Source organism: Solanum verrucosum, unplaced genomic scaffold (assembly GCF_900185275.1).
Source record: "Solanum verrucosum unplaced genomic scaffold, falcon-dt-bn FXZP01000175.1, whole genome shotgun sequence".
NCBI lineage: Eukaryota > Viridiplantae > Streptophyta > Magnoliopsida > Solanales > Solanaceae > Solanum > Solanum verrucosum.
The window spans coordinates 1,192,398-1,217,833 of NW_026020399.1; the positions used below are offsets into that span (position 1 = coordinate 1,192,398).

The 25,436-nt window shown below is 34.2% G+C and overlaps 4 protein-coding genes across 4 annotated transcripts; 1 reads left to right on the top strand and 3 right to left on the bottom strand.

The window, feature by feature from the left end:
• Nucleotides 1-614: 614 nt before the first annotated feature.
• On the bottom strand, nucleotides 615-3,390 carry LOC125839737 (BTB/POZ domain-containing protein At5g48130). The gene is made up of 4 exons (XM_049518730.1): nucleotides 3,293-3,390; nucleotides 2,759-2,828; nucleotides 1,475-2,653; nucleotides 615-1,331 (listed from the first exon to the last, which is right to left on the bottom strand). Exons 1-4 carry the CDS (start codon nucleotides 3,388-3,390, stop codon nucleotides 615-617), a joined length of 2,064 nt encoding a protein of 687 aa, XP_049374687.1.
• A 3,837-nt stretch (nucleotides 3,391-7,227) lies between these two features.
• LOC125839774 (probable serine/threonine-protein kinase WNK11) lies at nucleotides 7,228-8,973 on the bottom strand. The gene is made up of 2 exons (XM_049518774.1): nucleotides 8,455-8,973; nucleotides 7,228-7,717 (listed from the first exon to the last, which is right to left on the bottom strand). Exons 1-2 carry the CDS (start codon nucleotides 8,956-8,958, stop codon nucleotides 7,349-7,351), a joined length of 873 nt encoding a protein of 290 aa, XP_049374731.1. The 5' UTR covers nucleotides 8,959-8,973; the 3' UTR covers nucleotides 7,228-7,348.
• Nucleotides 8,974-14,597: 5,624 nt separating this feature from the next.
• On the bottom strand, nucleotides 14,598-16,308 carry LOC125839746 (uncharacterized). Its single transcript, XM_049518740.1, has one exon. It carries the CDS (start codon nucleotides 16,208-16,210, stop codon nucleotides 14,678-14,680), a length of 1,533 nt encoding a protein of 510 aa, XP_049374697.1. The 5' UTR covers nucleotides 16,211-16,308; the 3' UTR covers nucleotides 14,598-14,677.
• Nucleotides 16,309-17,635: 1,327 nt separating this feature from the next.
• LOC125839756 (SEC12-like protein 2) lies at nucleotides 17,636-25,200 on the top strand. The gene is made up of 10 exons (XM_049518754.1): nucleotides 17,636-18,007; nucleotides 19,182-19,276; nucleotides 19,656-19,803; nucleotides 21,446-21,537; nucleotides 21,633-21,729; nucleotides 22,098-22,173; nucleotides 22,276-22,396; nucleotides 24,262-24,378; nucleotides 24,470-24,537; nucleotides 24,829-25,200. The coding sequence occupies exons 1-10, from the start codon at nucleotides 17,753-17,755 to the stop codon at nucleotides 24,933-24,935; spliced, it is 1,176 nt and encodes a 391-aa protein (XP_049374711.1). The 5' UTR covers nucleotides 17,636-17,752; the 3' UTR covers nucleotides 24,936-25,200.
• Nucleotides 25,201-25,436: the final 236 nt, after the last annotated feature.

A 25,436-nucleotide genomic window follows, 5' to 3' on the forward strand; every position in this document is an offset into this window, starting at 1 on the left:
ACTCTCCCCAGACCCCACCTGTGGGAATATACAGGGTATGTTATTGTTGACTTGTAGTTTTTCCTTTTCAGTGAAAGACTTATAGGCTCCTCACAGTTTCTAAATGTGTATATAAAACCGTCTTGCTATGACAAACTCTTATTCTTAGCAAAAGCATCACAAAATATCTGGACTTAGTATTCCTGTTCCCTTGCATTCTTGATCAGTGAGGTGATTGAGTTGCTACGCCCAATTCTTATCTGAAGTGTTTCGAGGGTCAAAGACATCCTTTATTGGTTAGTTGTTTATTTGCTTGAATGTAATTATGGCCATAGTCAGCCACTGCTCTCTGAGATGTGAGTCCAATGCAGAAGTGGAAAAGAGGCTCCTTTTGTGGAACAAAATATGTCATTCTGTGGTATATCTAAGCAAATGTAGGGCATTGTAAAAACAGTTTGGCTATTGCATATGTTCAACAAAGTACAACAGCTTATGATTCATTATAATAATATCAACGTCCACTGACATGTTCTTATTTGATTCCCTTGCTATTTACATGAACTTTCTTACATCAAAATTTGGTAAATAATATACTCTCATATTTTGTGGTCCTTGATCAGCAATGTAGTTGTAGTTTAAAAGTTCAATATCTTTGGCCTAAGGCCATTTCCACCTTGCTTTTTTCTTGATTTTCCTCTGCCAAACAAAGTTATCCTCCGGAAAATCTTAAGTAACCTAGTAGCATATCGTTTTTGGGAAGAAAAATTCACAGAACCAATGCAACTAGTTACTTGTCCAACGCTCTTCTTGGTTGGTGTTCTTCCCTCTAGACCATATGGTTTCAAGCTTTGAAAATCTGCGGAAACTGGTTCAACTTTCTTGGAGATGGTTTCTGTTTGCTTAGATATGTGCTGCAGTTGAAGCGTTTTCTTCAAGGACATCAATTCTTCTTCAAGGTTTTGGATTCTGAAGCTCGTGGATTCATATTCCTTCCTTGAGAATTCGGACCTTTGCACTGCTGAATCTTTTAACAAGAAGCTTAGTGTTTTACTGCCTCCTTCACTTCCCTCCATACATGGACTCTCAACCAAATTCTGGCTTTTGGAATTTGGATATATTGTACTTGAGAGGCTTCCAGAGTACTCTCCACATTGAGCATATCGGAACGAGTCTGAACATTCTTTAAAAGCTTGCTGTGTGTTTAGTTGCTGAACAAACAGCGCCTGGACAATAAGTCTCAACGGCATCAATTCATTTTGAACTGCTTCAATGCACACTTCTTGCGAAAGTTTCTGGCAATTGAGGTATTTGCACACCAATCCTTTCTCTTCTTGTGACATATCTGGATGTGCCTGGATAAAATGGAAAATTTATCTTTATTGAGGAAAGAAATTTCAACAGTATATCGACAGCCCTATGCGTTCACTTTAGAGGTGTGAGTTGATTGAATTATACAGAAATGTGCCTTTAAATTTATATTATGTAGAAAACTTACCATGAGAAAAGTGCTTAAAGCTCTATAGAGATGATCGTGCGTTTGCCTGCTGGACATTGGAACAGTTTCAATGAGCTCTAAGAATCTTTTCGAACTCCATTGTGGATCAGTGGCTATCTTGGTTAGATATACATCCCAAAGTTCAGCGACGATGTAGTTTCTTGGTGAAGGTGTATGAGTTAACTCCATGTTGAAGGACACATATTTTGAAAATATGCTCTTCATTACTGATAACTCAATGCAGGAAGAAATGGAGTCATTGCTGCTATCCGGAAGGAGGAAATCTTCCATTCGAGCCAAGTATAGTAGGGACGCAATCTGATCTTGCAACTTTTCCCTACTTTCACTTGTTAAATCAAGTTGAAGTGATCTTGAAAGCAAAGAGAAATAAAATCCAACGGGGATTACTTTACTCGCTTTCTTTCCCATAGGGAGCAAATCAAGAATCCCTTGAAGAATCTTGGAAACCTTTTCATTAGTATCATCAGCGTCATCATCCTCAACGTCATTGTCAGCTTTTCCATCCTTCCTAGCGTCCTGCCAATACTGGTGAGTTTTTCTAGAAAGTACCCATTTGTTTGCATAGAAAAGAACTATGGGGCTGACATATTTTTCCTTCATCCCTTGTCTTCTCAGAGATGATATTATCCTCTTGAAGAATGGAAATGGCAGAGCGATGAGATCTTTAATCCACAAATCTTGGCTGAGAATAGCCTTAACTGTCTCATTACTCCAAGGCTGACTAGCTAAGGCGTCTAATGTAACAACTGGATGGTCTCTTCTCCTTTCAGGATCAAGAATTTCCATGCAGGCCAAGAAGGCAAGTGACTCGATGCAACGGCTAACAATCAGCAGCTCCTCAGCCAAAGGAAGCAACATTTGGCATTTTTGGAGTACTATCAGAGTATCATCCCAGCTTTGCAGCACAACCTGGTTCAAATATATGTCGAAACGCTCACAAAGATTGCCAGAGATGTACTCTTCTGTCATTTCAAGGTACTCTGCTGCACATCTTAGCGCTGCAACGTTGAAAGGGTCGACTAACGTGGAGGATCCATAGATGAAGAGTGCCATCATTTCAAAAGTCTCTGCTCCTCCAGGGAAATTTCTTGGTAATTCAACCTCATTTGATTCATTCAGTTGTCTTCTGAAGTATCCGCTTTTCGAGAACAAGGGGTGCTGCAACATCAAAAACCAAGAAAGTGAGCTAATTGATAATATCATAATAGTGAAAAATGGTGCTTAACTGGAGAGCTCCATGCTAGTTGAGTTGGGAGATCTCACCTTATGCAAGTTAAAGGTTCTATCAGCTATCCGAACTCGAATTGTGACAGGTAAACCAGTTTCTTGACTCCTGAAAGAACATTTCTTGATAAGTAAAAACAACATAGCTAGTGAAATCTCACAATGCAAGTGGAGTCTGGTGAGGATGCAGTGTCTTACCCCTATTGTATAAGGGTAGAGATACCGTTTCTGATAAGTAAAGCATATCAAACAAACACTACTAGAAATAAAGTTTTTTCCCACCGTGAATTAGTGGGAAATTTGTGCTATTAAGGACAATTTTTCCACCAAACCAACTCACTAGGAAATACATGGTGGAAACAGATTCGTATTGAAATAGTGGGAAACTTTCTAATTTCTTCTTTTCTCATCGATTCAATCAAAATATTTGTGGAAATAGCCACCGTACATTTTTTAGTGGGAAATTAGTGACTTTTACTAGTGAAGTAGGATTTCTTGATTAGTTTAAGTTAAAACAATACAAAAAAAAACATAATTAAAAAGTTGAAATGTGGAATTAAACATAGTTGTTACCATGAAAGGATCTTGATTTTAAGCAAGGCACCAACATTAGGAGATGAAAGTGGACTATAAAGAATTGAAGAGTCTTTTGGACTTGAAGAAGTACCCATGCATTCAGCCAATAATAAGACTTGTGGGTTGTAAGGAAGTTTTTAATGAGAGATGGAGTTAATGTGCATGAAATTTATCTAGTCAAATATGAAACATTTGTTTCTGAAAGGAAGCATAAATGTTGGAAAATCCAGCTCAAACTTCAAAAATATAGTACTAATAAAATGGTAGAGTGCTTCTAGAATCCAGAAATCCTGTGAAGTGAACAATCAGTGTGGAAATTATAACATAAAAAAAGGTCAGCACCCAAGGGTAGCTAGCCTATTTGATCAATGATGTAGCTAGATAGAGCTGGAGCCAGGATTTGCAGCTTATGAGTTTTGAAATCTCAAGTTATTGAATTCTAAATTAATAATTTGTACATATTTAAGGACTTTGAAGGATAAATACAGAGTTTGAATCTAAATTGTTAGAGTTTTGCCGACACTCAAGCGGGTCATTGACACTTATGCCCTTATTTTGTTGTGTTGGCCGTTAACTCATGCCCTTCATAATATTTCTCAAGTTATGCTCCGCATGACTCTTTTAAAGAAGTTAGTGCCAAAAATTAAAGACTAGATCATCTTAAGGGCAAAAATTAAAGACCAATCCATTTTAAAGACAATTCATGTAATTTCAACCGCTCTAGCTTTTGCCCTTGGTAGAGAAGCATGATATTTCAGGTCCAAATTTCAGTTAGATAAAAAAAATATAGTAATGATTTTTTTTCATTGGTAAAGCCTTGATGGACAAAGTTATTCCATTTCTCATACATGTATTTTTGTGAAAGTAGCAAATACCTAATTAAATAATTAAGATATATGTTAGCTGTCTTGAACATCACCGTAAAAAAAAAAAAAACATAAAAAGGTCCATACTTGTTATGATGAGTATAGTAGTTTTTGTTTTGAGTCAAAAGTCACAAGTGGGACTCAAGAAACTCCTAATATTAAGGCTTCAAAGACGTTCGAGAAGTTGAAGTTTGAAAATATAGCAATTTTCTTGGCTTTTGGACTGTATACACACGTGCATGACAATTGAGAAAACTAGCTTCCTCATTGGAAAAATTAAAGCATTGCATTCTCCCATAATCTGAAATAATCGAGTTTGTGAAAAATTCAAAGAATTTATACCTAGAAAAATAATGTATATATTTATTCTATCTGTCTTAATTTATATAACATAGTATTTGATCATGCATTCAGGCATACAACAATCTTTAAGGTTTTTTAAAAAATAATTTACAAATTTAGCATTCAAGGGTGTGTCCTAGTCGTCAATGAAGTGGTTCAGAACCCTGATGTCTCAGGTTTAAAACTCAGTGGAGACAAAAAAAAACACTAGGTGATCCTTGGTGGACAATGTTACTTGGTAGGTATCTCGTGGAATAAGTCAAGGTGCGTAAAAGCTGGCCTGGGCACCATAGTCGTACAAAATTAAATAAAAACAATTTATATATTTAGAAACTACGTAAAAAGTATAATAAGTCATAAGAATTAACAATTTAAAATGTTTGTGAATAAATTGCAGTCATAAATTTTTTTTGTTTCACAAAATTCGAACTATATCATATAAAATGAAACATAGAGTACATGATATTCAACATTCCCAATGAACTTTCTAAATACTAATTTTAGTACGTAGCTTTTGAAACTCAATGCATGTATACGTACACCTCTCACATTGGAATTTATATATTTTTTATTTTGTAGGCATATATTGACTTTTTTTCCCCTCGGAATTCACTCCTATGGTTATATAGGGAAGGGGAAATAATTGACGAGATTTTGGAGAATCGAACTCTGATCAATAAAGTGAAAATATAAATAGTCAATCAACTGAATATTACTCATTCTTACAAATTGAATTTTGTTCAACATTTTAGGAAAATAAGTGGTCTTTTATTACATAGTTCTTTCTTATATCAACCCTTATTGTTTCAATTAGTGAAGGATAATTATGTACTCTCAATCTCATGATTGAGGTTACTATCAAATACTTCATCTGTTTCACTTTATTTGGCTCATATCGATTTGATGCTCCTCTTAATAAATTATTTATTAGTGATTCATCTTACTAAATTACCATATGCTTTGAAAATCTAAATATGACTATTATATTAGTACTTTATGTAGTTATTTAATACTAATAAATATAGTATTGAATTTTTTAAAATTAATTTGTTAAAATGAACAAATAAAAAAAAGTCTATTTTTAATACAAGAATCAAGATTTAAGGAGTATGCAGTTTTTTTTTAAAAGACACGTAGTACTAATATTTTTAAGTGAACTCATGGGGGAAATTCAAGTGTATTGGGAAAGACAAAATGTGGAAAATTGAAGCCAAGTCACAAATTAAATCAGATTAATTTTTTTTAATTAATTAGTGAAGTGCAAAAGAAGTTTAGAGGGTGCTTTTTGTAACATACGATAAGGTGAGCCAACAATAACCAAGACGGCACGGCTTCTAAATTGTAGTAATATAATATACTTTAGAATAATTAATTAGGCTTTGCTTTTGTTTCAAGTATATTTACTTTGCTTAACCAACATATTTTAATCCCAATCACATCTTTATCCCTTTTTTCATTCTTGTGTCCCTCAAAAATCTATTAGATGTTGTATATACATGCATACATACAAAAGTTTGTCTTTACTTGCATGTTTTTCTTTATTATTATTTTTCGTTGATTTAATAGAGTCAGTAATATATGAGTGACCACTGAGTAATCAGTAACTTGAATGAAACTTTCAGAGGTTAATATTTGTGCAGATAGATTCTTGTAATTGAGCTTTCAGAGCTAGCCAACTGATTCAGTATAATCCTTCTCTCATGAGCAGAGTCACCTTAGGCGAAGGGTAATCCAATATACATTCTTCATTGAAAAATTATGAGTGTATTTTTAAATTTGCACAGCACAACTGGAAAAAAATAATTTGCACATGCCTTCACCAAATTTTTGGTTCTGTCATTGCCCTCCTCCTATACTTCGAACTAAGATTCTTCGTCAAACTTAGGTTGAGCAATTCAAGCAAATTAAATTGCCATATTTTATAATAATTTTAACATATATATGAACAAAAGGAAAAATGTTATGAAGGTAGCTTTGTTGTCTATACGATCGGATGAATGGAAGACCAATCATCCCCAATTTTTACTAGCATAGACAAGTTCTAGATGACGTGTAGATCGCTAGCACATCCCCAAGGGTGATATACAATATAGTCTATAACTAATATTAAATACGAGCTAAGTAACATAAGTGAACTTAAGATTTTAAGTTAATGAATTTAGAATATATATATAAATAAATTATCAACACACCAATTCTTTGTTTCTTTTTTTTTTTGTTTCAAGTGTTGCATATAACAACATATAAAATATAAAAAATTTAAAATATGTATTTCAATCCATTGTTATATAACATCAATAAACAGTTGCATAAACGGTTTTTCTATCTATTGCACGCAATAATTTTTGAATCGGTGACATAAGTCTATTTTCTAGTAGTCCGATATAAAAGTTAGGCATACTGATGAGTTTACATATGATATACATACATGTACACACCATATACATATCATATACAACTGAGGTGTATATGTAGTGTATACTTCGATCATCTTTGATAAACTAGATGGTTGAATGGTACATATTTGATAACTATCCCTTCACATGTGATATACATACATGTACACACATATACATATCATATACAACCGAGTATATATGTAGTGTATACTTCGACCATTTTTCATAAATTAGATGGTCGAATGGTACATATTGATAACTATCCCTTCACATATGATATACATACATGTAAACCGACTGTATATGTAGTGTATACTTGGACCATTTTTGATGAACTAGATGGTCGAATGATACATATTGGTAACTAATCTTTATGATAAACATTAATTGATAACTTAAACTTGAACAACAAAAAATAACTTGTCCATATTTAAACAAAGTGCACCTCAACAATTAGCAACATCAGAAAGGAAAGGATCCATTAGCAAGTCAGCAGCAGATGGTCTTGCTCTTGGTTGTCCAATGCATTTTTCAATGAAATCCTTCAACTCTTTATCACTCACTTTATTGAAAGCTTGAGGCTTTACTCCTGATGTAACCTTCCTGTATAATTTGGCTAGGCTTTCACATTCACTATATGGTATTTCCATAGTGGCCATTTCTAGCAAACACATTCCAAATGAGTAAATATCTACTAACTCTGTGTAGTCCTCTTCATATAGTTCTGGTGCCATGTACCCTGGTGTCCCTAGCATTGAATGTGCTGCATGACTCTTCCCTACTATTGTAGCCAACCCAAGATCACCTATTTTTACCTGTATAAACATAACAACTATGATAATTAGCGCGTTGCTATGGTACAAGTAGAGGCAAATTCAGGATTTCAAGGTTCTTAGTAGCAAAAGCAATTGTATGTTGGGATTTGAGTTGCCAATTTAGTGGTTGTTGAGATTTTAGTGGTTTTGAGGTCCAGGAGTACGGGTCAAAGAGAAGGACTAATAGGCATCTAGCCTGACAAGCTTCTGAAGAAGGGGTGCATGTGATAGCTTAAGCGAATCTTACATCAAAATAAGAGAGGAAAGTGAAGATCAACTTTATAAGGCATCTCACAAGTTCATATGATATGCACGCTTTTGGGCTCAATGATGGCATAGCTCCAGGGACAAATCTGTGAGGTTTGTTGAGTAAAAACAATGCATGTCTAGGGCTTGAGTTGTGACAAAAATATTGGGTTTGGGTCAACAAAGATGATTCCTATAATACATTACACCAGTCGAGTCCAAATGAATTTCAAAATGAAGATATCTCTGTTTTGTTCCAAACGTGTTGCAGAATGATCTAGAAAGTAGTAATACTGATGATCCTATTTGGTCAAATACCTAGCAACAAACTCGAATATTATCAGAACTCAATATGGATCATCTATGAGTATGTCCTGTTTTTCAAATCTTTTAGGATTGGAACCTCAAATTTTCAATAACTTCAGATAAGAAAAACATTAAGCTAAATGCACATAAACTAAAAACAAATAGAATGATCAAAATTGAATTACCTTTCCAACATTCCCATTGATAAATATGTTGCTGCAATTAAGATCTCTATGAATAACACAAGGATCATGAGTATGCAAATAATCCAACCCCTGCAATATCTGTCTAGACCAATTCTTCAACGCCTTTATAGAAACGCGACGATGCTTCTTCCTATAATCCCTCAAATTCCCAGACACACATTCCTCAGTAATGAAATTGAGTATGTTATGTTCCTTATCTCTCCAGAAATGATACAACACAATGATATTATCATTCTTCAAGTTTTTCAACAACGTAATCTCAGAACGAATTTTACTTATAACATAAGGCATGTCAATAAATTTACTCAATCGAATTTGATTCCACGCTACATCTCTTCCTTCTTGTATATCAAATGCTCTGTATACCTTCTTCACAGCACCATGGCCTAGTAACTCCGCGTATCGACCAAATCTCCCTGATGGATCAACTTCAGCAAATAATTCCTTTTCTTCTTCCATTGAATCAGCACTTGCAGATGGCATTTTTAGCTCTACTGAAACAATTTTTTTTAAAAAAAAAACAATAAGAACTCGACTCTTCTGTTATTCAATATTCACAATATCATCGTCTTTTTATAGACTAGGCTTGATTTCCATGTCCCAAAAGGACTACGATGTAATTTATTCCCTATCCCAATAAGATTAAATTATTACAATTATATAACTTACCATAAATATAATTTTAGGTTCCACTATAAAAAAATAATAATTAAAACATGTATTTCTATCGATGATTGTTCATAAAACTATTATTATCGAAATTCTTCAGACCATATATATGGAAAGTGAAGAAACTTACTTACCTTTAGCAAGATGAAAAATAGAGAGGGAGTAAATAAATTGGAGGATGAAGGTATTAAGGCAATTGATAAATTATATGCAAAAGCCTTATGTTATATTTATATAATTTATAGAGAAGTCTAATTCAAGTAAAATAAGGATTGGATTATACGTAGGCATGCAAATATTAATTTCTACGTAGTTTCAAAAGTTATCAACTATATTGTCAGCTCATCAATGTCACGTGTGTGTTGCCATTATAATTGGTAAATAATTTATATTTATACTTAGGTTTTTTTTCTTTTATTTAAAATTTTATCTAAAGAAGAAAATACTAATGTTTTCGAACAATATCAATAACAATTATGGTTCAATCTCAAACCAACTAAGATTGGGTCACTCTGAAAAAAATATTTCTATTTTTAGGTGGTTTTTAATTTTTCCTTAAATTTTATGGTCTTTAATATCTTCCTTTTAACACCTTAAATAATAAATATGCAGACAAAAATACCCCAATTTTTTTATAAAATAAATCATAGTTAAGAATACTTTGGATAACAATTTTTTTTTTTAAAAATAAGTAATAAGGATAAAAATTAAAGACCATCAATTTAAGGGATAAAAATTAAAGATTACGTCAAATAAGGGAAGTCCGTGCAAAAACTTAATTAAGATCAGCTGTATAATTAATTCTTATGATCATATTTCTCTCGTTATTTTGATTCAACGTGGGTGATTAAGATTGAAGTTTTAGCTTAATGGCGCTGGAAAAATCTGCATTTTCCTCCCTTTTTTTTTTTAATCTTCTTTCTATGCATTGACCCAACTTTTCCCAAAAAGTGTGGGAAAAAAAATGTACTAATATTAAGATTGATTAAATCATCCTTCTAATTATTAGAATGAACAACTTTTCTTTTTAAGAGTAAATTTTTGTTACAAGGTTTGTGAGTTGATGTCCATTTTACTTAGAGGCTTAAAATCTAAACAAACTTCAAATGTATTTTTTAAATTTTATTAGATGTAAATTATCTTTTATAATTATTTTTTCTAATATTTTAGATACAAATTATTACTTAATGTTTTTTTATAAACGATTTCTTCAAATATATATTTTTAATTATTAATTTTAGATAATATTTTAGTAATTCAACTTTGAAAACCATCATTTTACTGAATCAATCATTATATATATTGTTGACATAATTCTATAAGTAATAAGTTGACAAATTCTAAATAATTAAAGATAAGAGTTAAAATTATAGAGTTTGATTCAACAAGTAGATAATTTGGCATACCCCATTTTAAATATGTTTGTTGTAATGCTTGAAAATTAAGAAGAAATAAAAATAAAATAAAGTTTGCAATTCAATTTCTTCAACACTTGACTATTGATTCATATTTTAGTAAAAAAAAAAAACATACTTAAAGTATCTCAATTTATCGAGTTTTTATCCAAACTATAAGGTGTGTACTTTTTTCAATCTGAACTATTACCAATTACTTATTCAAACACATCTGAACCATCAATTATTCTCTTTTCCTACCATAAATAATAAACATTACTATTGTTGGTGTAGTAAAATAAACAATTGATAATTGAGACCACCAATAAATTGGTGATAGTTCAAATAGATGTGCACCTAATAATTAATTCAAAAAAAAATTAAAATTCTAATATCCCTCAAATAATTAGTAAAATTCATTGAATATATGCTTACCAAAAAAAATAAAATCAAAGTTGCATCACATTTCTTCAATTTACAATTTTCTATTCAATTTGCAAGTTGGAGAAAAGCTAGGACAAGCATGTGAATATATTGAAAAAGTCAGAAAAAAATTTATGGCTGCTAAATTAAGTCTCAAATATCTTGAAGAAAAAAATATCGAGGTGTTCCCATATAAGATTGCATAATATATCCGTGGCATGAATATTGCTGTCACCACACAACAGAATACAGAGAGCAAAGTAATAATACACTAAAATAGTTCATGTCATGTGCCATCCGTGCCCAAAAAACACTTCACATTCACTGAATCTCCCAACACAAGCAACCAACAATTAATTGTGTTACCACCTAGCTTAATTGGTAAAGTTATTGTGTGATTAGAAGGTCACGAGTTTGAATTATGAAGATGATCGATAAAATTATTGTTGTGTGATCGGAAGGTCACGAGTTTGAATTGTGAAAATAATCTATTGTAAGAAGATAGGGCAATGCGCTTAGTAAACCAGATTGTCCTTTTACAACCTACCTAGAATTTGGATTCTTTAAGTTCTTAATATTGATCAAATTGTATTTTAAAAACGTAAAAGGATTCACATTGCTCTTAAATTATGTGAAATTGAACAAAAATGCCCTTCGTTAATAGTTTGGTCTAAAAATGCCCGACTATCAGTAATTTGATCCAAAATGTCCCTGTTGTTACTTAATAGATCAAAATTGCCCCTTCTCCTAATAAATGTATTATTTCATTTCTTTTTAAAACGTCATTCTTTTCCTAATAAAAATATTACTTTTAAAGAATTAGCTATGGAGACATTTTTGGACCAAACTATTAGTGGTTTAACCATTTTTGGACCAAACTAATGACGACACGACATTTTACACTAAACTATTAATTGATGACATTTGTGTTCAATTTCACATAGTTCAAGACATTTTTTTTTATCCTTTTCCGTTTTAAAATAATAAGTTCACACCTACTATTTGTTGCGATTTTAATGAATTTTAAAACAAATTTATGTTCCACGTCGAAAATACTGATCCAAATATACCTGGTGATTAAGCATTGCATTGGCCAGATGCAAAATATCATAACATAAGCAGATCCAAGATTTTAAATTTGTAATCATAGAGCTCAATACACCTTTGGATGTGTGTGTGTGAAATCTACGTTATATAGGACTCCATAATACTAGTCCAACATCAGCTCATTAATTTCACGTCTCAAATTAACCATATTGTCCTATGCATTTAGAATCCGATCTACTTTGACAATCTCCTCTTAAAGCAAAGTATCAGTTCAAATGAAGAGATACTCAACACTTTCAAGTAAAAAAAAGGGCATATGCCTTTTTGGCACAGGTAAGTCCTGTTCTTTTTAACAACCGCAGCAATCAAGTAAGATAGATGCAGGTACCGAGTAACTTTCTCCATCAAAACTTAAGCATACTAGAAAGACACTTCAATGTTTTAGCAAACATAAATGACCACAAGTCCACACCAGTCTAATCACAGAAGATGTTAGTTTGTTCAGTCTATTATATCTAGGTATTGTGCAGTTGAGATATAGATGGTGTAATTCTTATTTAGTTTATCAAATTCTAAAGAGGAAGTTACAGTGCTCTATTAATGGTCACCAACAACAGTTCACTACAAATGATTCCTCACCTGACCATTATAGCAACTTCAACCGTCTTAACCTTTCTCTTTTCCACACAAATTCCTCTGTTATAAGAACCCAATACAGGATAGCTCAACTGAAGGCCCTCGTCCTCCACCTCTAACCTTAGAGATTGGATGTTCAAGTCACCAATGGAGAAAATGAAAAAACTCCACCGTTGATTCCCATACATGGGAGTATAGGTGGGGTGCTTTTTCTTAATTACTACAAGTAAGAGCATCCTAGGTACTAAACTGAACTTATGGGAAAACATATTAGAAAGCTACCCTCAATTGACATGCTACTTGCAAGAGCAATTCAACTTCAATAAGTGAAGTTTTTGCCACAAGAGAATCATTCCTGAATCGGTGAATCCTATGCATTAGACTAGTCACTAGAGTTTCTTTAATAAATATGTTGCTTTAACTAAAAATCTTGTTGTAATACCTGTACTCAACTTCCCCACCTTTCTTAACTCACAATCTCACATGCATTACCACTTCCTCTCTCACCCAAAAGTTCAGGGGATCGAGGAACTGAGTGGCCTAGAATGGAGTTTTGACTTCTCACCTTTATCTACCACAAGCAGAATTAGTAACAGGGTATCAAACCGAATATTCCTATATCAAATTTTGTTTATTTTACATTGTTTTCATATCTTAATCTACTAGTTTCTTCATTATCCGTAACAACTCCTACTTTGGTTTACCATATGCTCCTTTTTAAGGAACCTAAATACATCAAGGAAAGCGAGCAAAAATGCTCTGATAAAGGAATAATTACCAATGTGTTAACAATAGCTGACAACCAGTGAAATCCCAAAAACCCAACAGCAAGAAAGGCGACAGTTCCTCATTAATTTTTTCCATCCAAATCAAAAGAGGCCATAGATCTCAGGGGATTAAATATGTTAACCTGCAATGAAGTAAAATTCTTCTGGAAAAAATTGTATGATGGGGTCGGTCCTTTGTACTCCACAAAAGGAAAAGAAAAGAGCTAAAACATGGCAGAACAATGGATTTAAGTCACTGCATCTCGTCAGATAGAAGATGAAAATATAAAGAAATTCCACATCTGCCACAACACTACGCTGCCAATGGCACCATTTACAAACTACCACGACATACTGGAACTAGTGAAGGTATTATATATTACATATAACGATGCCATCAAATATTAAGAAGCTGAAAACACACTAGCGCATATCTGGTTCTCTAACAGAAGACTTCAAAGAAGTCAGAACTACGTTCAACCTGACAAAATGTCACCTTGGCCTTACCCCTATCTACATGCCACAACAAAACCTGTATTAAACACACTAATACACGACCTTGACCTCAAAGATAAATATCCTCCACGAATCTATCAACTGACTTTCCCACACCCACTAATCTCCCTTTTATAAGTTGCAGACATTCAGTTAGACAACCGCTCAAGGTTAAAATGTGGATATCTACACATGTTTTATAGCAAGTTCATGTCGTCTAAAAATGGATTTTTAGTTTCTTCTCTCCCCCCGCCAAACCCCAAAAGGTTACATAACTGGTGAGCAAATGAAATATGAATTTGCCAATTGGGTACACAGTGCTAATTGGTCTCCTTTACAACTAACAAAAACATGGAGAAACAGCAAAACAAGTTAAGCTACAAAAGAATCAAAACAACGAATATTTAATATTTAAAAAGAATACTCATCAGCTTGCTACACAGGAATTGTTCATTGCTTTCAAATGGTGTCCAAATGGATAAGCAGCTTTCCCATAAGGGAACAACTCAGCTTACTTGAGAAAACTGAAGCTCTATCAGTTCGTAAAGTGATAAATAACGAGTTTGATAAGCAATACAGGAAAAAGGAATGACGCATAATCATAACTAGCAAATTCAAGATTTCCACATTTTACAGACATCAGCAGATGCAAAGAAAACATTTAGTAAAGTTAAGGTAAAAGAGACAAAGATTGAGTACGGTTAACATGTTATTACCAATATATTTTTTTGATAAGGAACTGGTAATTACCAATACAATGCTATAAGACAATTACCAAGGAGGATTAGATCCTTCTCTTACAGATGGTGACCTGGAATCTAGACTACCTTCTCTTCCTAACCTTGACAAACTCCTGCCAATTTTAGGAGTACTCAGTCCAGGACTTGCACCACGGTAACTTGCTCGGAGAGATTCATCTAAAGAGTGAGACGACTTGGCAATTGCCTTTCGCATAAACTTCTGTGCAGCAGGTGAAAGAGTACGTGCAGCTGGACTAGCACTCCCTCCTCTAACTGGTGAAGGTAATGGTGGTTTCTGAAACATCTTTGACCTCTCCCTCAACTTACGAGCAGCTTCACGAGATAAAGAATGAGCCTTTGTATCTCTGGAGGGTGGCATTGGGATCTTATACTGAGGGCCTTCACCATTTCCACCAATATCAATGGGTGTGTCCTCCTGCTCCAGCCGCAAAGGTGTTCCTTCAATTTCTCCCCACGTTATAAACGGTGATCCATCCACACCAGGCGCGGGTGAAGGAGTACTAACAAAACTATATCCATTCTCAGCCTTCTTTCCTGACTCAACAAAGAACTGATTCGGGGTCTTCCGCAGGTCATCCAAATCATACTTCTTTGTCTTATCACCTCTATCAAGAAAAGGAACCGGAGTTGCCCCAGGAACAGGTGTATAAAGCACAGCCACTGTCTCATCCTCTTTCGGCTGTGATTCCATCATCTTACCATGAAACCTTGTATTCACCTTACTAACTTCTTTCGTCAATCCCTTAAGCCTCTCTGCTCTTTCTTCTTCAGTCAAGGCTACCTCCCCATTATCCGCCGGATGATACATCAGCAAATTCTTAGCAGCGTATTTCCACCCTTCCAATGTAGCCACTGGCTGATCTGATGTCCCATATCCATCAGTAACTACCTTCGCCCTCTTAGAATCCTCAATCAACTTCATCTCCTCATCCTTCTCACCTTCCAACAAATACCCATATTTCTCCTTCCTTTTCCTGTTCACTTTCTCAATAAGCTTTGAAAAACTCTCATTATCCTCACTCGTATACCTCCTAAAAAACTCATCTAAACTCAAAGACCCATCCACCTCACCACCACCTCCCTCAGCATTATTCCCAACACTAGACCAATTATTACCATTAACTACACTCGGAGTGGGAGTTTTATAAGGATCATCAAACGGAGTAGTCGAATTTCGAAAGAAAGTCGAACCAGGGGTTCGTAATTTACCTTCAGTGCTCGATCCAACAGCTCTACCTCCCCTTCGTTCGATAATTTTCAACTGAGCATCACGAATTTGAACCGGATCGCCTGTGCGAATCGCTTCAAGCCAATCAAGACGATCGCGAAGCTTGGGGATATCTGGGAAGAAATCACGCTCGATTATTTTCTCTATAGCGGCCACATATGTATCCTCATCGAGTACTTTCGACCGGCGTTTATTGGTTGGTACTGTAGAAGAATTACTGTTGTGGAGGGTTGAATTAGGGTTTTGCTCGGCCAACGACGGCGAAGGAGACGGCGTTGATAGGTGGCGCGGGGAGTGTCCCGGCGATAACAACATGGTTGATGAAGAACGAAAATTTGTGTATAGAAAGTAGAATGAGAAGAAAGACGAAGAAGAATGTAATATATGTAGAGCGGCGGTGACCCAATTGCGAAGGGACAAGGAAAACCAGATTTGACCTCTAATTTGTTGAACGCGTTCTCTTTTTCCACTTTTGGGAATATTTTTCACAAAAAATAAATTATGCGGATTTCTAAATTACGAAATAAGTACCGTATTAATTTTATACATAAGTCTTATTTATTATCAAATAAATATGAATAAGAATTATGCAAGTATTAATAATATAATAATTAATTATGAGTAAATTTATGTATTATTTTATAGAAATATAAGTTATATAAGGATTAGTTAGTTATTCATGTATTTGCTATGCAAGTTTCTAAATTGTTGTCATATTAATTTTATATATGAATAAATTATTTTATTTTATTTTTTTGAACTTGGTAACTTTGTATTATATCACAAAATAGTACATGGGTCGTACTGTAACCTTATATACAAGTCTACTCCTGATTTCACTTCTCTACGTCTAAATTGAGTCTAACACATCAATAATAGAGACAGTGTCATTAGAGTATAATTGATTACACCAAAAGACTAAAAGTAAAATGCAGTTTAGTTTAACTTTCTGCACATTGTTCTCTATGCTCTCAAAACATCTTGAATTCCTTTCTTTCCAAACAGCCCACCAGATAGCCCCCGGGATGTATAATTTATACGAAAATTAATGCGTTGATAACTTGTTTCTTATCCAATTATCAAATGTCCCCTCGGTGTACTTACGAGTCATTTGCTAGATGGTTAGAGTTATCTTCATGACTTATACATGTATTAATTATGTTGATTTCTAAATTTTAAATCGGATACTGTATTAATTTTATAAATGAATAATCTACCTCCTAATTAGCTATCAAACATAGTATTACTTATGCAGATTTTAATATAGAAAATTTTACACAAATATCATAGTGTTAAGAGCTAATTACATCATAGTTATACTCTTTTTCAAATTACAAAAAAACCTTAAATTTGATGGAATTCGGATACATCTTAAAACGTCCCATCACGTTCCAATTCCAGATACATCACGTCTCGATTTTGAATACATCACTCAACGTCTTGATACATCGCGTATGTTTGATACATCTAGTAAAGTGATGTATCCGATCGATCATCGCATAAAGTGATGTATTTGAAATAGGAGAGAGTAGAAATTTTTGTAATTTTTTCAAATGGTAGGAAGTTTAAAAAATATAATAAAATAAGTTGTATATTTAGGTAATTTTTACTATGCATAACTCATGTCTAAACGAAACACCCCTTAATTAATTTACATTAATTACACAAACCGGTCTTGACTCGGAAAACCCGATTCTACTCTATTGACCGGTTTTACAACCTCATCGAACCGGTCCCGTTGAAGTATTAGTGTATTACAGAAATACAGCAAACGTTCTCACCATTTGACTGAAGCAAACCAAAGCCCCTTGGTGCGCATCTCAATTTCTCGATACGCTGAGATCAGAGTGACCATAGATGGCTGATTCCACCAATTCGAAGAACTATGGAGTCCCAATTTACGGTGCCGGTTGGGTTCCACCGAGCGCTTTCAGATCTGCCGTCGAACCGTCGGCCGATGATGAAAAGAACGACGGAGACAAATCATCGTCCTCGGAAACGGGAAACTATGTTGTCCTTGCCGGAGGCGGTGGGGAAGGGAATATCGGTATTCGTAACGCTCTCATTGTTGCTCAATTTGATTTTGATTCTAATGTGCTCTCTGATGAACCTGTAAGTCATAAATCTTCATTCCATGTACAGTGCTTTTATATAAATTGAATTGCTCTGTAGATTATTGTTTGTGCCTATGCTCATCATATACGCAAATGTTGTGTTCTTCCTAGATTCGTCTGTATGATCTTTAAGAAGCTAAGGTCTATGAAATTGCAGACTATATGAATTCCTGATGACTTTTAGTTTTCAAGTGATCAAATGACCGAAACTGATGGAAACTAACTTAGCAAAGTATTAATTTTTTTTCTCATTCCTCGGATCCAGGGGACTTTTAAAAATAAGCTCTTTCCGCCTCACAAAAGCTTGGCCAAACAGGCTATAACTTCGCAAAGTAGTAGTTTTTGTTCATTTCTCGGATCCGGGGGACTGATGTACAGCTACAGAAGTTATGGAATCAATATGTATTACAGTCAACGGGCTTCTCTAACTTTTAAACATGCATCATTATGTAGCTTAATGAGCTATCCCCTCTATTTTATTTGTATTTGTCTTATGATACTATTTCTGTTTTGAAACATTTGAATATGTTCGACACTATTCTACTTCTGTTTAGCTTCCACAAGAATCATAACTTTAAAGAATCTGAAGCAATTAATTTTTTTGAATTTTATACTTTAGTTTGATGATCTTTTGTTCAAACTAACTTTCAATCATTAACTTACTATTTTCTTCTTAGTCGAAATGAATATCTTAAACTTTGTGTGGAGTCAAGCATTGTCATATAAATTGAGTTGGAGGGAGTACATGATAAAACTATTTTGGGCATTATAATAATCTTTTGTCTTGAGGAAATTCTTGGTGAAGCCTAAATCCTGCTTGCTGAAAGATGAGAAGGGCTCGGATGGGTTGACCACAGACATCAGATTTGCTATTTTTCAGTGCAGCACGTTATCTTTGTCAGACCTGGTTCCTTGTGATGCTTATAGATTAACATTTTCAGCTGTTCTAGCCCTAATAAAACTATTCTTTTTACAAGAGCCTTAGCTAAAACTATCAAGTACATCCAAAAGCAACAATATATCAGTGATCTTTATGATTGGTCAAATAACTTTAATTCCATTGCCATGTATGCTCTTCACTTTTGCTTTCCTTGAAACATTAGAAGAGCATGAGAGATTATATTTGTCGCCTCCTTGGATCAGATTGACTAAAATTGTGTGCTTTGTTGAAGGTGGCTAGGTTAGGAACTGGAGGTGATCTGCCTTATAGGATGGCAGTACATCCAGGTGGAGAAGGTCTTATATGCTCATTGCCAAAAAGCTGCAGGTAAAGTTTGTGCAATGGGATTTACTTTGAAGGCTTAGATTACTATTCATGTTGAGTATCTCTTCATTCTTTTCACCCCTCACTTTGTGACTTGTGAGTGGTGGCACAGGCTGAGGGGAGCATAGAATCACAAAAGCATACTGTTGCTGATAGAACAGTTAGGGGTTTATATAGTTAAGGACTAAAGTGATATCACTTGACATCAACTCTACAACTTTTTGAAATTGTTCATTTTTGTGATTTTTCTCCTCTATCTGGTTAGTTGCTTTAGCAAACTTAGTCCACAGTAGACCACTTGCAGTAATTAAGCTTGGAATTTTTGCCTGTACTTTTGGCGAGTAGTGTGGGTAAGCATCTAATCAATGTGTTACCTGTGTAGATGGTTTGACTGGGATTTTCAGACAACTGAAAATCGTTCATTGGGTCTGCGATCATCTGAGAAAGTACTTGAGCCATTGGAAGATGTTGGACAACAATTAGCGCTAACTTTTAACAATGAAGGTTCTTTACTTGCTGTCGGTGGTGAGGTAGATATCTTCCCTTAAACTATTTCAGGTTGAAAAGGAAGTATGGTTGTTGCTTGCCATTGAAGGAAAAATGTTCAATGTGAAGGCACTACTGTTTTGTTCATTGTGTATGAAACATTTAAGAAGGCCAGTTTTGTAAGCTCCGGTTATTCTCATACTTCGGTAAAAGTTGGACAAAGTGTTTTTTAAAAACATAACCAGGTCTCTGTTTATTTTGCCCTCTAAAATATTCTTGTAAGCTATGGGTTAGATTGTCTTTAAAGGAAAAGGAGGAGGTAGTCTGAGTACAAATTATGGCACCACTAGTTAACATCACTAATTACCAAAAGAAACACTGGTGGTACACATGTTCTCCCTGCATTAAACTGTAAAGGTTGAAGAAAATGGCTTGATGAGAAAAGGTTGCAGAAAGTGGCTTGATGAGAAAAGGTTGCAGAAAGTGCTTTAAAAAGCTGGGTTGTTTTCCTCCTTGAAATCTTGTTCTGCCCCACAAGTTATAATTAGATGTACAGGAGAAGGGAGTAAACTCAGGATTATAGCCTGATTCTTTGGCATCACTCTGTAAGCGATAAAAGGTTTCATCAGTCTTAGTTACGAATATCTTGTATGTTTTTACTCACATTCTGAATCCCTCATTGTTACCTTACCTTTAGAACCCATTTGGCTTTCTCCTTTTCAGATTTTAGTTCTTTATTGTAAGAAAGATGTCAGAAGAACTTTAACTCTTTCAGAAATAATGAACTGCTGAAGGCAATTAGTAGCAAAGTAAAAGAAAAACTTTAAACAAGTCTTTTTTCATTTTAAGAATTTTCTTAGTATCAGTTCATAATACACAGTTTAAGAAGTTTTTCCTTTGATGCTACTAATAAATAAATATCGAAGGGAATAGATTTCTATCAGGAAATATTAATCTCCATGCTAGTCTTTTCCCAGTATCCTCTCATTCTAAGCTTGCTGCTTCTTTTCGACTTTTTTGGAGTTTAAAAGAGTCTTTTGGAACTGACAGAAATTGTTAACCATTTTGTGAGTGTGACCAAATTTATACATTATCCTCCATGACCATCTTTTTTTTTTCCAGTAATGTTTGCTAATGTGTGTATGGACATTTAAGATCAATTTCTTCTGGCTGTAATGTAAGCCTGCAGAACAATGACGAACCTTATGCTCTGTGGTTTAGAGCAGTCTATGGCTGCCGTATATAAATGGTAAAGAGTAGGTTAACCAGGAAATCAATCACTCTATCAGCTACGCTGTGAAATACCAAATAGTTTGGGAGGATAATGAGTAAATTTAAAAAAAAATATAATTTACAAAGCAAATATACTATTCTATTTGTTCTGTTGCTCTATATAGTGAAAAAAAGGAAAAATGTTCTAATCCTCTATGCTGAACTTTAGCAACTTGGCTTGGTGGTGTAATTTTAGGCAACACAGTCATGCTGAACTGTCTGTCATCCCATCCCCAAAGATTCCTTTTGCTTTGTCAACTTTGATTTGGAGAAAAATTATTACATCTAGTTTCAGATTAAGATATGATTGATTTGTTAGATCAGCTTCTGCTACTTTCTTGCTGTCCTTGTATAAAGAGTGAAATATGGAATTTCAAATAAATATCTTGATTATTGAATTTTGGTGCAGTACAGGATGGCAAGTTGACGGTTTTTAAGTGGCCTAGCATGGAAAATATTCTTGATCAGGCTAATGCTCATGCTTCTGTGAAGGATCTAGACTTCAGGTCCATAGCATTGCTCAATTTCAATTTAAGCACTTCAAGCAATATGTTTTATGGTAGAGGGATTTTGACTCAAATGTTTTTGGTTGTATATGCAGCCCTGATGGAAAATTTCTTGCATCTGTTGGAAGCGGCCCTTGCCGGATTTGGGATGTGTCAAAATCAACCTCTGTAGCTTCTTTGACGAAGGAAAATGTAAGAATATCTATGAATGGCTTTTAAATGCTGGAAGATGGTCAGTGTGTTGTGTTCCACTTTTTCCCTACCAAAAGAACGGAAAGAAATGATGTCAAATTTCCGATTTAATTGACACTTAAGAGTTAAGACTACCAAAAAATCAGTGTAGATTCCATTTTTAAATGTTTTGTTTCTCCTGTCAATTAGCTTTATATAAACTGGTTCTCTCTTACACGTGGATTCTTATTTTTAATAAGATAAAGAGTAGTTACATCATACATGTGGATTCTTATATATTCCCAATTCAAGGACGTTGTGTGGGCATACACCCCGATCTTTCTCTTTGTTGTTTTGGTTATCTGACAGGAAGCGTCTTTTGTACTCAGGATGAGATTTTTGGCTATTGTAGATTTGCACCAATTAACGATGAGAATCAGGTTCTATACATCACCACAATGCGAGGTTGATATGCTACACTGATAATTTGTCTGAATTACCTTATTTCAGATAGTGCTTCACTTGGCATGTATGAAGAATTAACCCTGTATTCTTGTATTTGCAAAGATCAAGGTGGAAGTATTTCGAAGTGGAGTACTACTACGTGGAGGAGGATAAAATCAAAGCGCGTTGTTCGTGATCCTATTTGTGCCTTCAATATTTCACCCAATGGAAAGCTTCTGGCAATGTAAGACTCTTTGTTGGTTTCTATTCCACGAATATCTATAAACATCATATGTCATTGCACCACTGAACTCTCCATATAGCTGAATGTTCTTAAAGTTGGAAAGATTCATATAATGTGCTAAACTTACTGCTTCCCTTCAAAGAGTGTGAGCACTTGCCAACTACAGCAGCTTATTTGTTTTTTTAAAAAAATAAATAAATAATTTAAGAGGAGAAAAACAACTAGTTGACTTGTTCCAAAGGAGATGGTGGAGAGGTTGACACATAGGAGTAGCATACCTGGAGATTCCAGGTTCAAAGCTTAGTTATAACATAAGTGGTTGTAGGCATGTGTTAATAGTTTGTTGTAGTGTATTTTAATAAATACAGTTTAATTAAGGGAATTCACGATTCGGTGAAAATGAACCGAACTGATTAAAAAATAGATATTTTTAGTTTTAGCTTGGTTTGACTTCAAAATTTTAAAATTGATACATATTTGGTTAAAGAATCGGTCTTTCTTTTCGTTGTTTAATCTCTCTTTGATCAGTCAATGTGTGATATTCGTAATTCTCATTAGTAATTACCACCATAATGAAATCAAATATTGGCTACTCCTTTTTTATTTCTTCAAGAAACGTCAATGGTGTTAGATGCTTTGCACTTCTTGTTGTAATGTGAAATTAATGAGCTTCATACAATAAATAAAGTAATTATTTTCATTAGAAAAAAATTAATACTCCTAGTTGATAGTGCAAGCTAAAACTACAAGAAAGAGCAACACTTTTTTGGTAAATAAAGATTTTATCATGAAATGTATTTATGTAAAGATCGAGAAAAAGCACTTGAGAGTTGGACAAACAGCCCATTCACTTTTGCTTAAAAACTCCCAAGTTATCCACTTCTGCCCAAAAAAAAATAAAAAATCCAAGTTTGTATACTTATCCACATTTACCTAAAACTAGTCTCATCCTTACTTGTGAGCAAATAAAAAAAGCAAGTGCCTAGTCTTTCAGATTACTACATAGAATTAAAACAAACAATTGATGTTCCTTGTTTTTGACATCAAAATCAGATTAGAACATGTTAGCAAAAGAGCAAAAAATGACCTGGCAGTAAGAAACCCAAGATATTACCTTGTATAAAAGGCTAAAAGCTGACACACAACTGGAACTTGTCATAATTTTAGATTCAGACAACATGTGTCCTACAAGTAATTTTTTACTGCACAAGACAAAATAGGAAAATACATGTAAAACTGTATAGAGCAGCTATAGTAACATACATCTAGCAACCAATGAGAACCAAAAGTGCATTCTAAATTACCCAAATATCCTCCTAAATAGGACGACCACAAGCTCCTCTCCTTCCAGCTTTTATAGTAGTAGTAATAATAATATGTGGGTCCACCTGCTAACCTCGGTGAGCAGGTTTACTCGACCACCTGTGCTTGTGGGTTGTAAGGGACTGCCTGGACACCAACACGAATAAAATATAAGTTGCTGATTGACTTCTGATGGAACGTATTATCAAGATGCTTTCTCTTGTATGATTAAGCCTGTATCATTGAAGACGCTCTGAAAGCAACTAAATCCCAGAGTAAGATGTCAGATTGTTAGCTTGTTGTTCAAGAGACATGATGTATTGTTCTGAGGGACTATTGAGTCAATTTCAGTTTCTCCATCTAATATATTTAATAACAAATTACATTTAGATTGTAAATTTTTTAGGAATTTCCCATAAGTTCATATCATACATGATGATCTGCATGAAACCACCATCATCCTATTGACATCTTATAATGCTGAATAGTAGAAGTAATAAATATGTTCCATAGAATATGTTCTTGGGAGCTTAATGCTGCCTGTATTTCATTTTCCTTTGCAGAGGAACAATTGAGGGAGATGTTCTGGTAGTGTCTTCCAACAATCTTCAAGTGCAAAATGTGGTAAAAAAGGCTCATCTTGGTCTTGTAACAACATTGAAGTTCTCAGAAGATTCGAGGTCCTAAAATGTTTTCATGCTCCTGTTAGTAACTGTAAAAGCCTGCAGCAGTCAACACAACCAATTCTAATTTATTTTTTTCTTCCTTCAGGGCTTTGCTTTCTGCCTCCTTGGATTCAAGAGTGAGAGTGACAATTATAAAGGAAGAGAAGAAAAGTGGTGAGTATTTAATTTGCATATCAACATTAGGAACATGATGGTAGAGAGTAGCTAGTTTATGTGTGGTGATTGTTAGCAGGTAGCCAACTGAGTCCCGAAAATGAGCCTAAAGTTAGTAGTTTGTAAGCTTCTGCTGTTAATCCTGATTAGTTAGTTTTAACTCGATCGTTATGTAAGAAAAAAGTTGATATTACTGATGACATGAACTATTAGGAAACAACTGCAAGAAGTTGTGCATAATCGACTATTGTTATGGTAATTATGTCATTAAACATATTGTTTACATTGCAGGTCTGAGCTTGTGGATCGTCATACTTGTTCTTTTGATTGCAATTGCTGTATATTATGCTGCAAGCAACGGGATTCTTCCATTGGAGCTAAACTATATATTAAAATGATGAGCTTTATACCCCCCAAAGTATTCTTATAGGTGAAACGGTATCTGAAACATTTTTGAAGGCTGTCTCTGGAACAGTAGGCTTGGATTCGAGATTAATTAAAAAACATCTGGTGTTTTTAACGTGCTTAAACTGTTAGACACAGAGAGATTATATACCTATTTGTCCTCCATTATATTCTCACTGTACAAAACAAGTTGTGTAGGTTTATTTCTTTCAATTTGCAACCCTTTTCTGAAGATTTATGTTACTTAAAATTCTCTTTTACCTTCAGATCATATAAGAAGGGAAGTCAAATTGACGATATTTAGTTGAAATCGAAAGAGTATTTGAAGCTGAAATTAAAAAAGAGTTCAGTTTTAATCGATAAACTTTAAAATTGAACTGTACTTCTGCTCTACAAAATAAATATGCAGCTTACGTATAATTTAGCTTTTCGCACCCCAATATGCAGCTTACGGATAATTTAGCCTTTTTGCACCCCACTTTTTGAAACTACAC

Coding starts and splice junctions, on each gene's coding strand:
- LOC125839737 (XM_049518730.1), bottom strand. CDS start 3,390: ATGGGTACTTCTTCAAGTCCAAAAGACTCTTCAATTCTTTATAGTCCA. Junction 2,829..3,292: donor AAAATCAAGATCCTTTCATG/GTAACAACTATG, acceptor ATGTTCTTTCAG/GAGTCAAGAAACTGGTTTAC. Junction 2,654..2,758: donor GAACCTTTAACTTGCATAAG/GTGAGATCTCCC, acceptor TTGATGTTGCAG/CACCCCTTGTTCTCGAAAAG.
- LOC125839774 (XM_049518774.1), bottom strand. CDS start 8,958: ATGCCATCTGCAAGTGCTGATTCAATGGAAGAAGAAAAGGAATTATTT. Junction 7,718..8,454: donor TCAATGGGAATGTTGGAAAG/GTAATTCAATTT, acceptor ATGTTTATACAG/GTAAAAATAGGTGATCTTGG.
- LOC125839746 (XM_049518740.1), bottom strand. CDS start 16,210: ATGTTGTTATCGCCGGGACACTCCCCGCGCCACCTATCAACGCCGTCT.
- LOC125839756 (XM_049518754.1), top strand. CDS start 17,753: ATGGCTGATTCCACCAATTCGAAGAACTATGGAGTCCCAATTTACGGT. Junction 22,174..22,275: donor ATACATCACCACAATGCGAG/GTTGATATGCTA, acceptor GTATTTGCAAAG/ATCAAGGTGGAAGTATTTCG. Junction 24,538..24,828: donor AAAGGAAGAGAAGAAAAGTG/GTGAGTATTTAA, acceptor TTTACATTGCAG/GTCTGAGCTTGTGGATCGTC.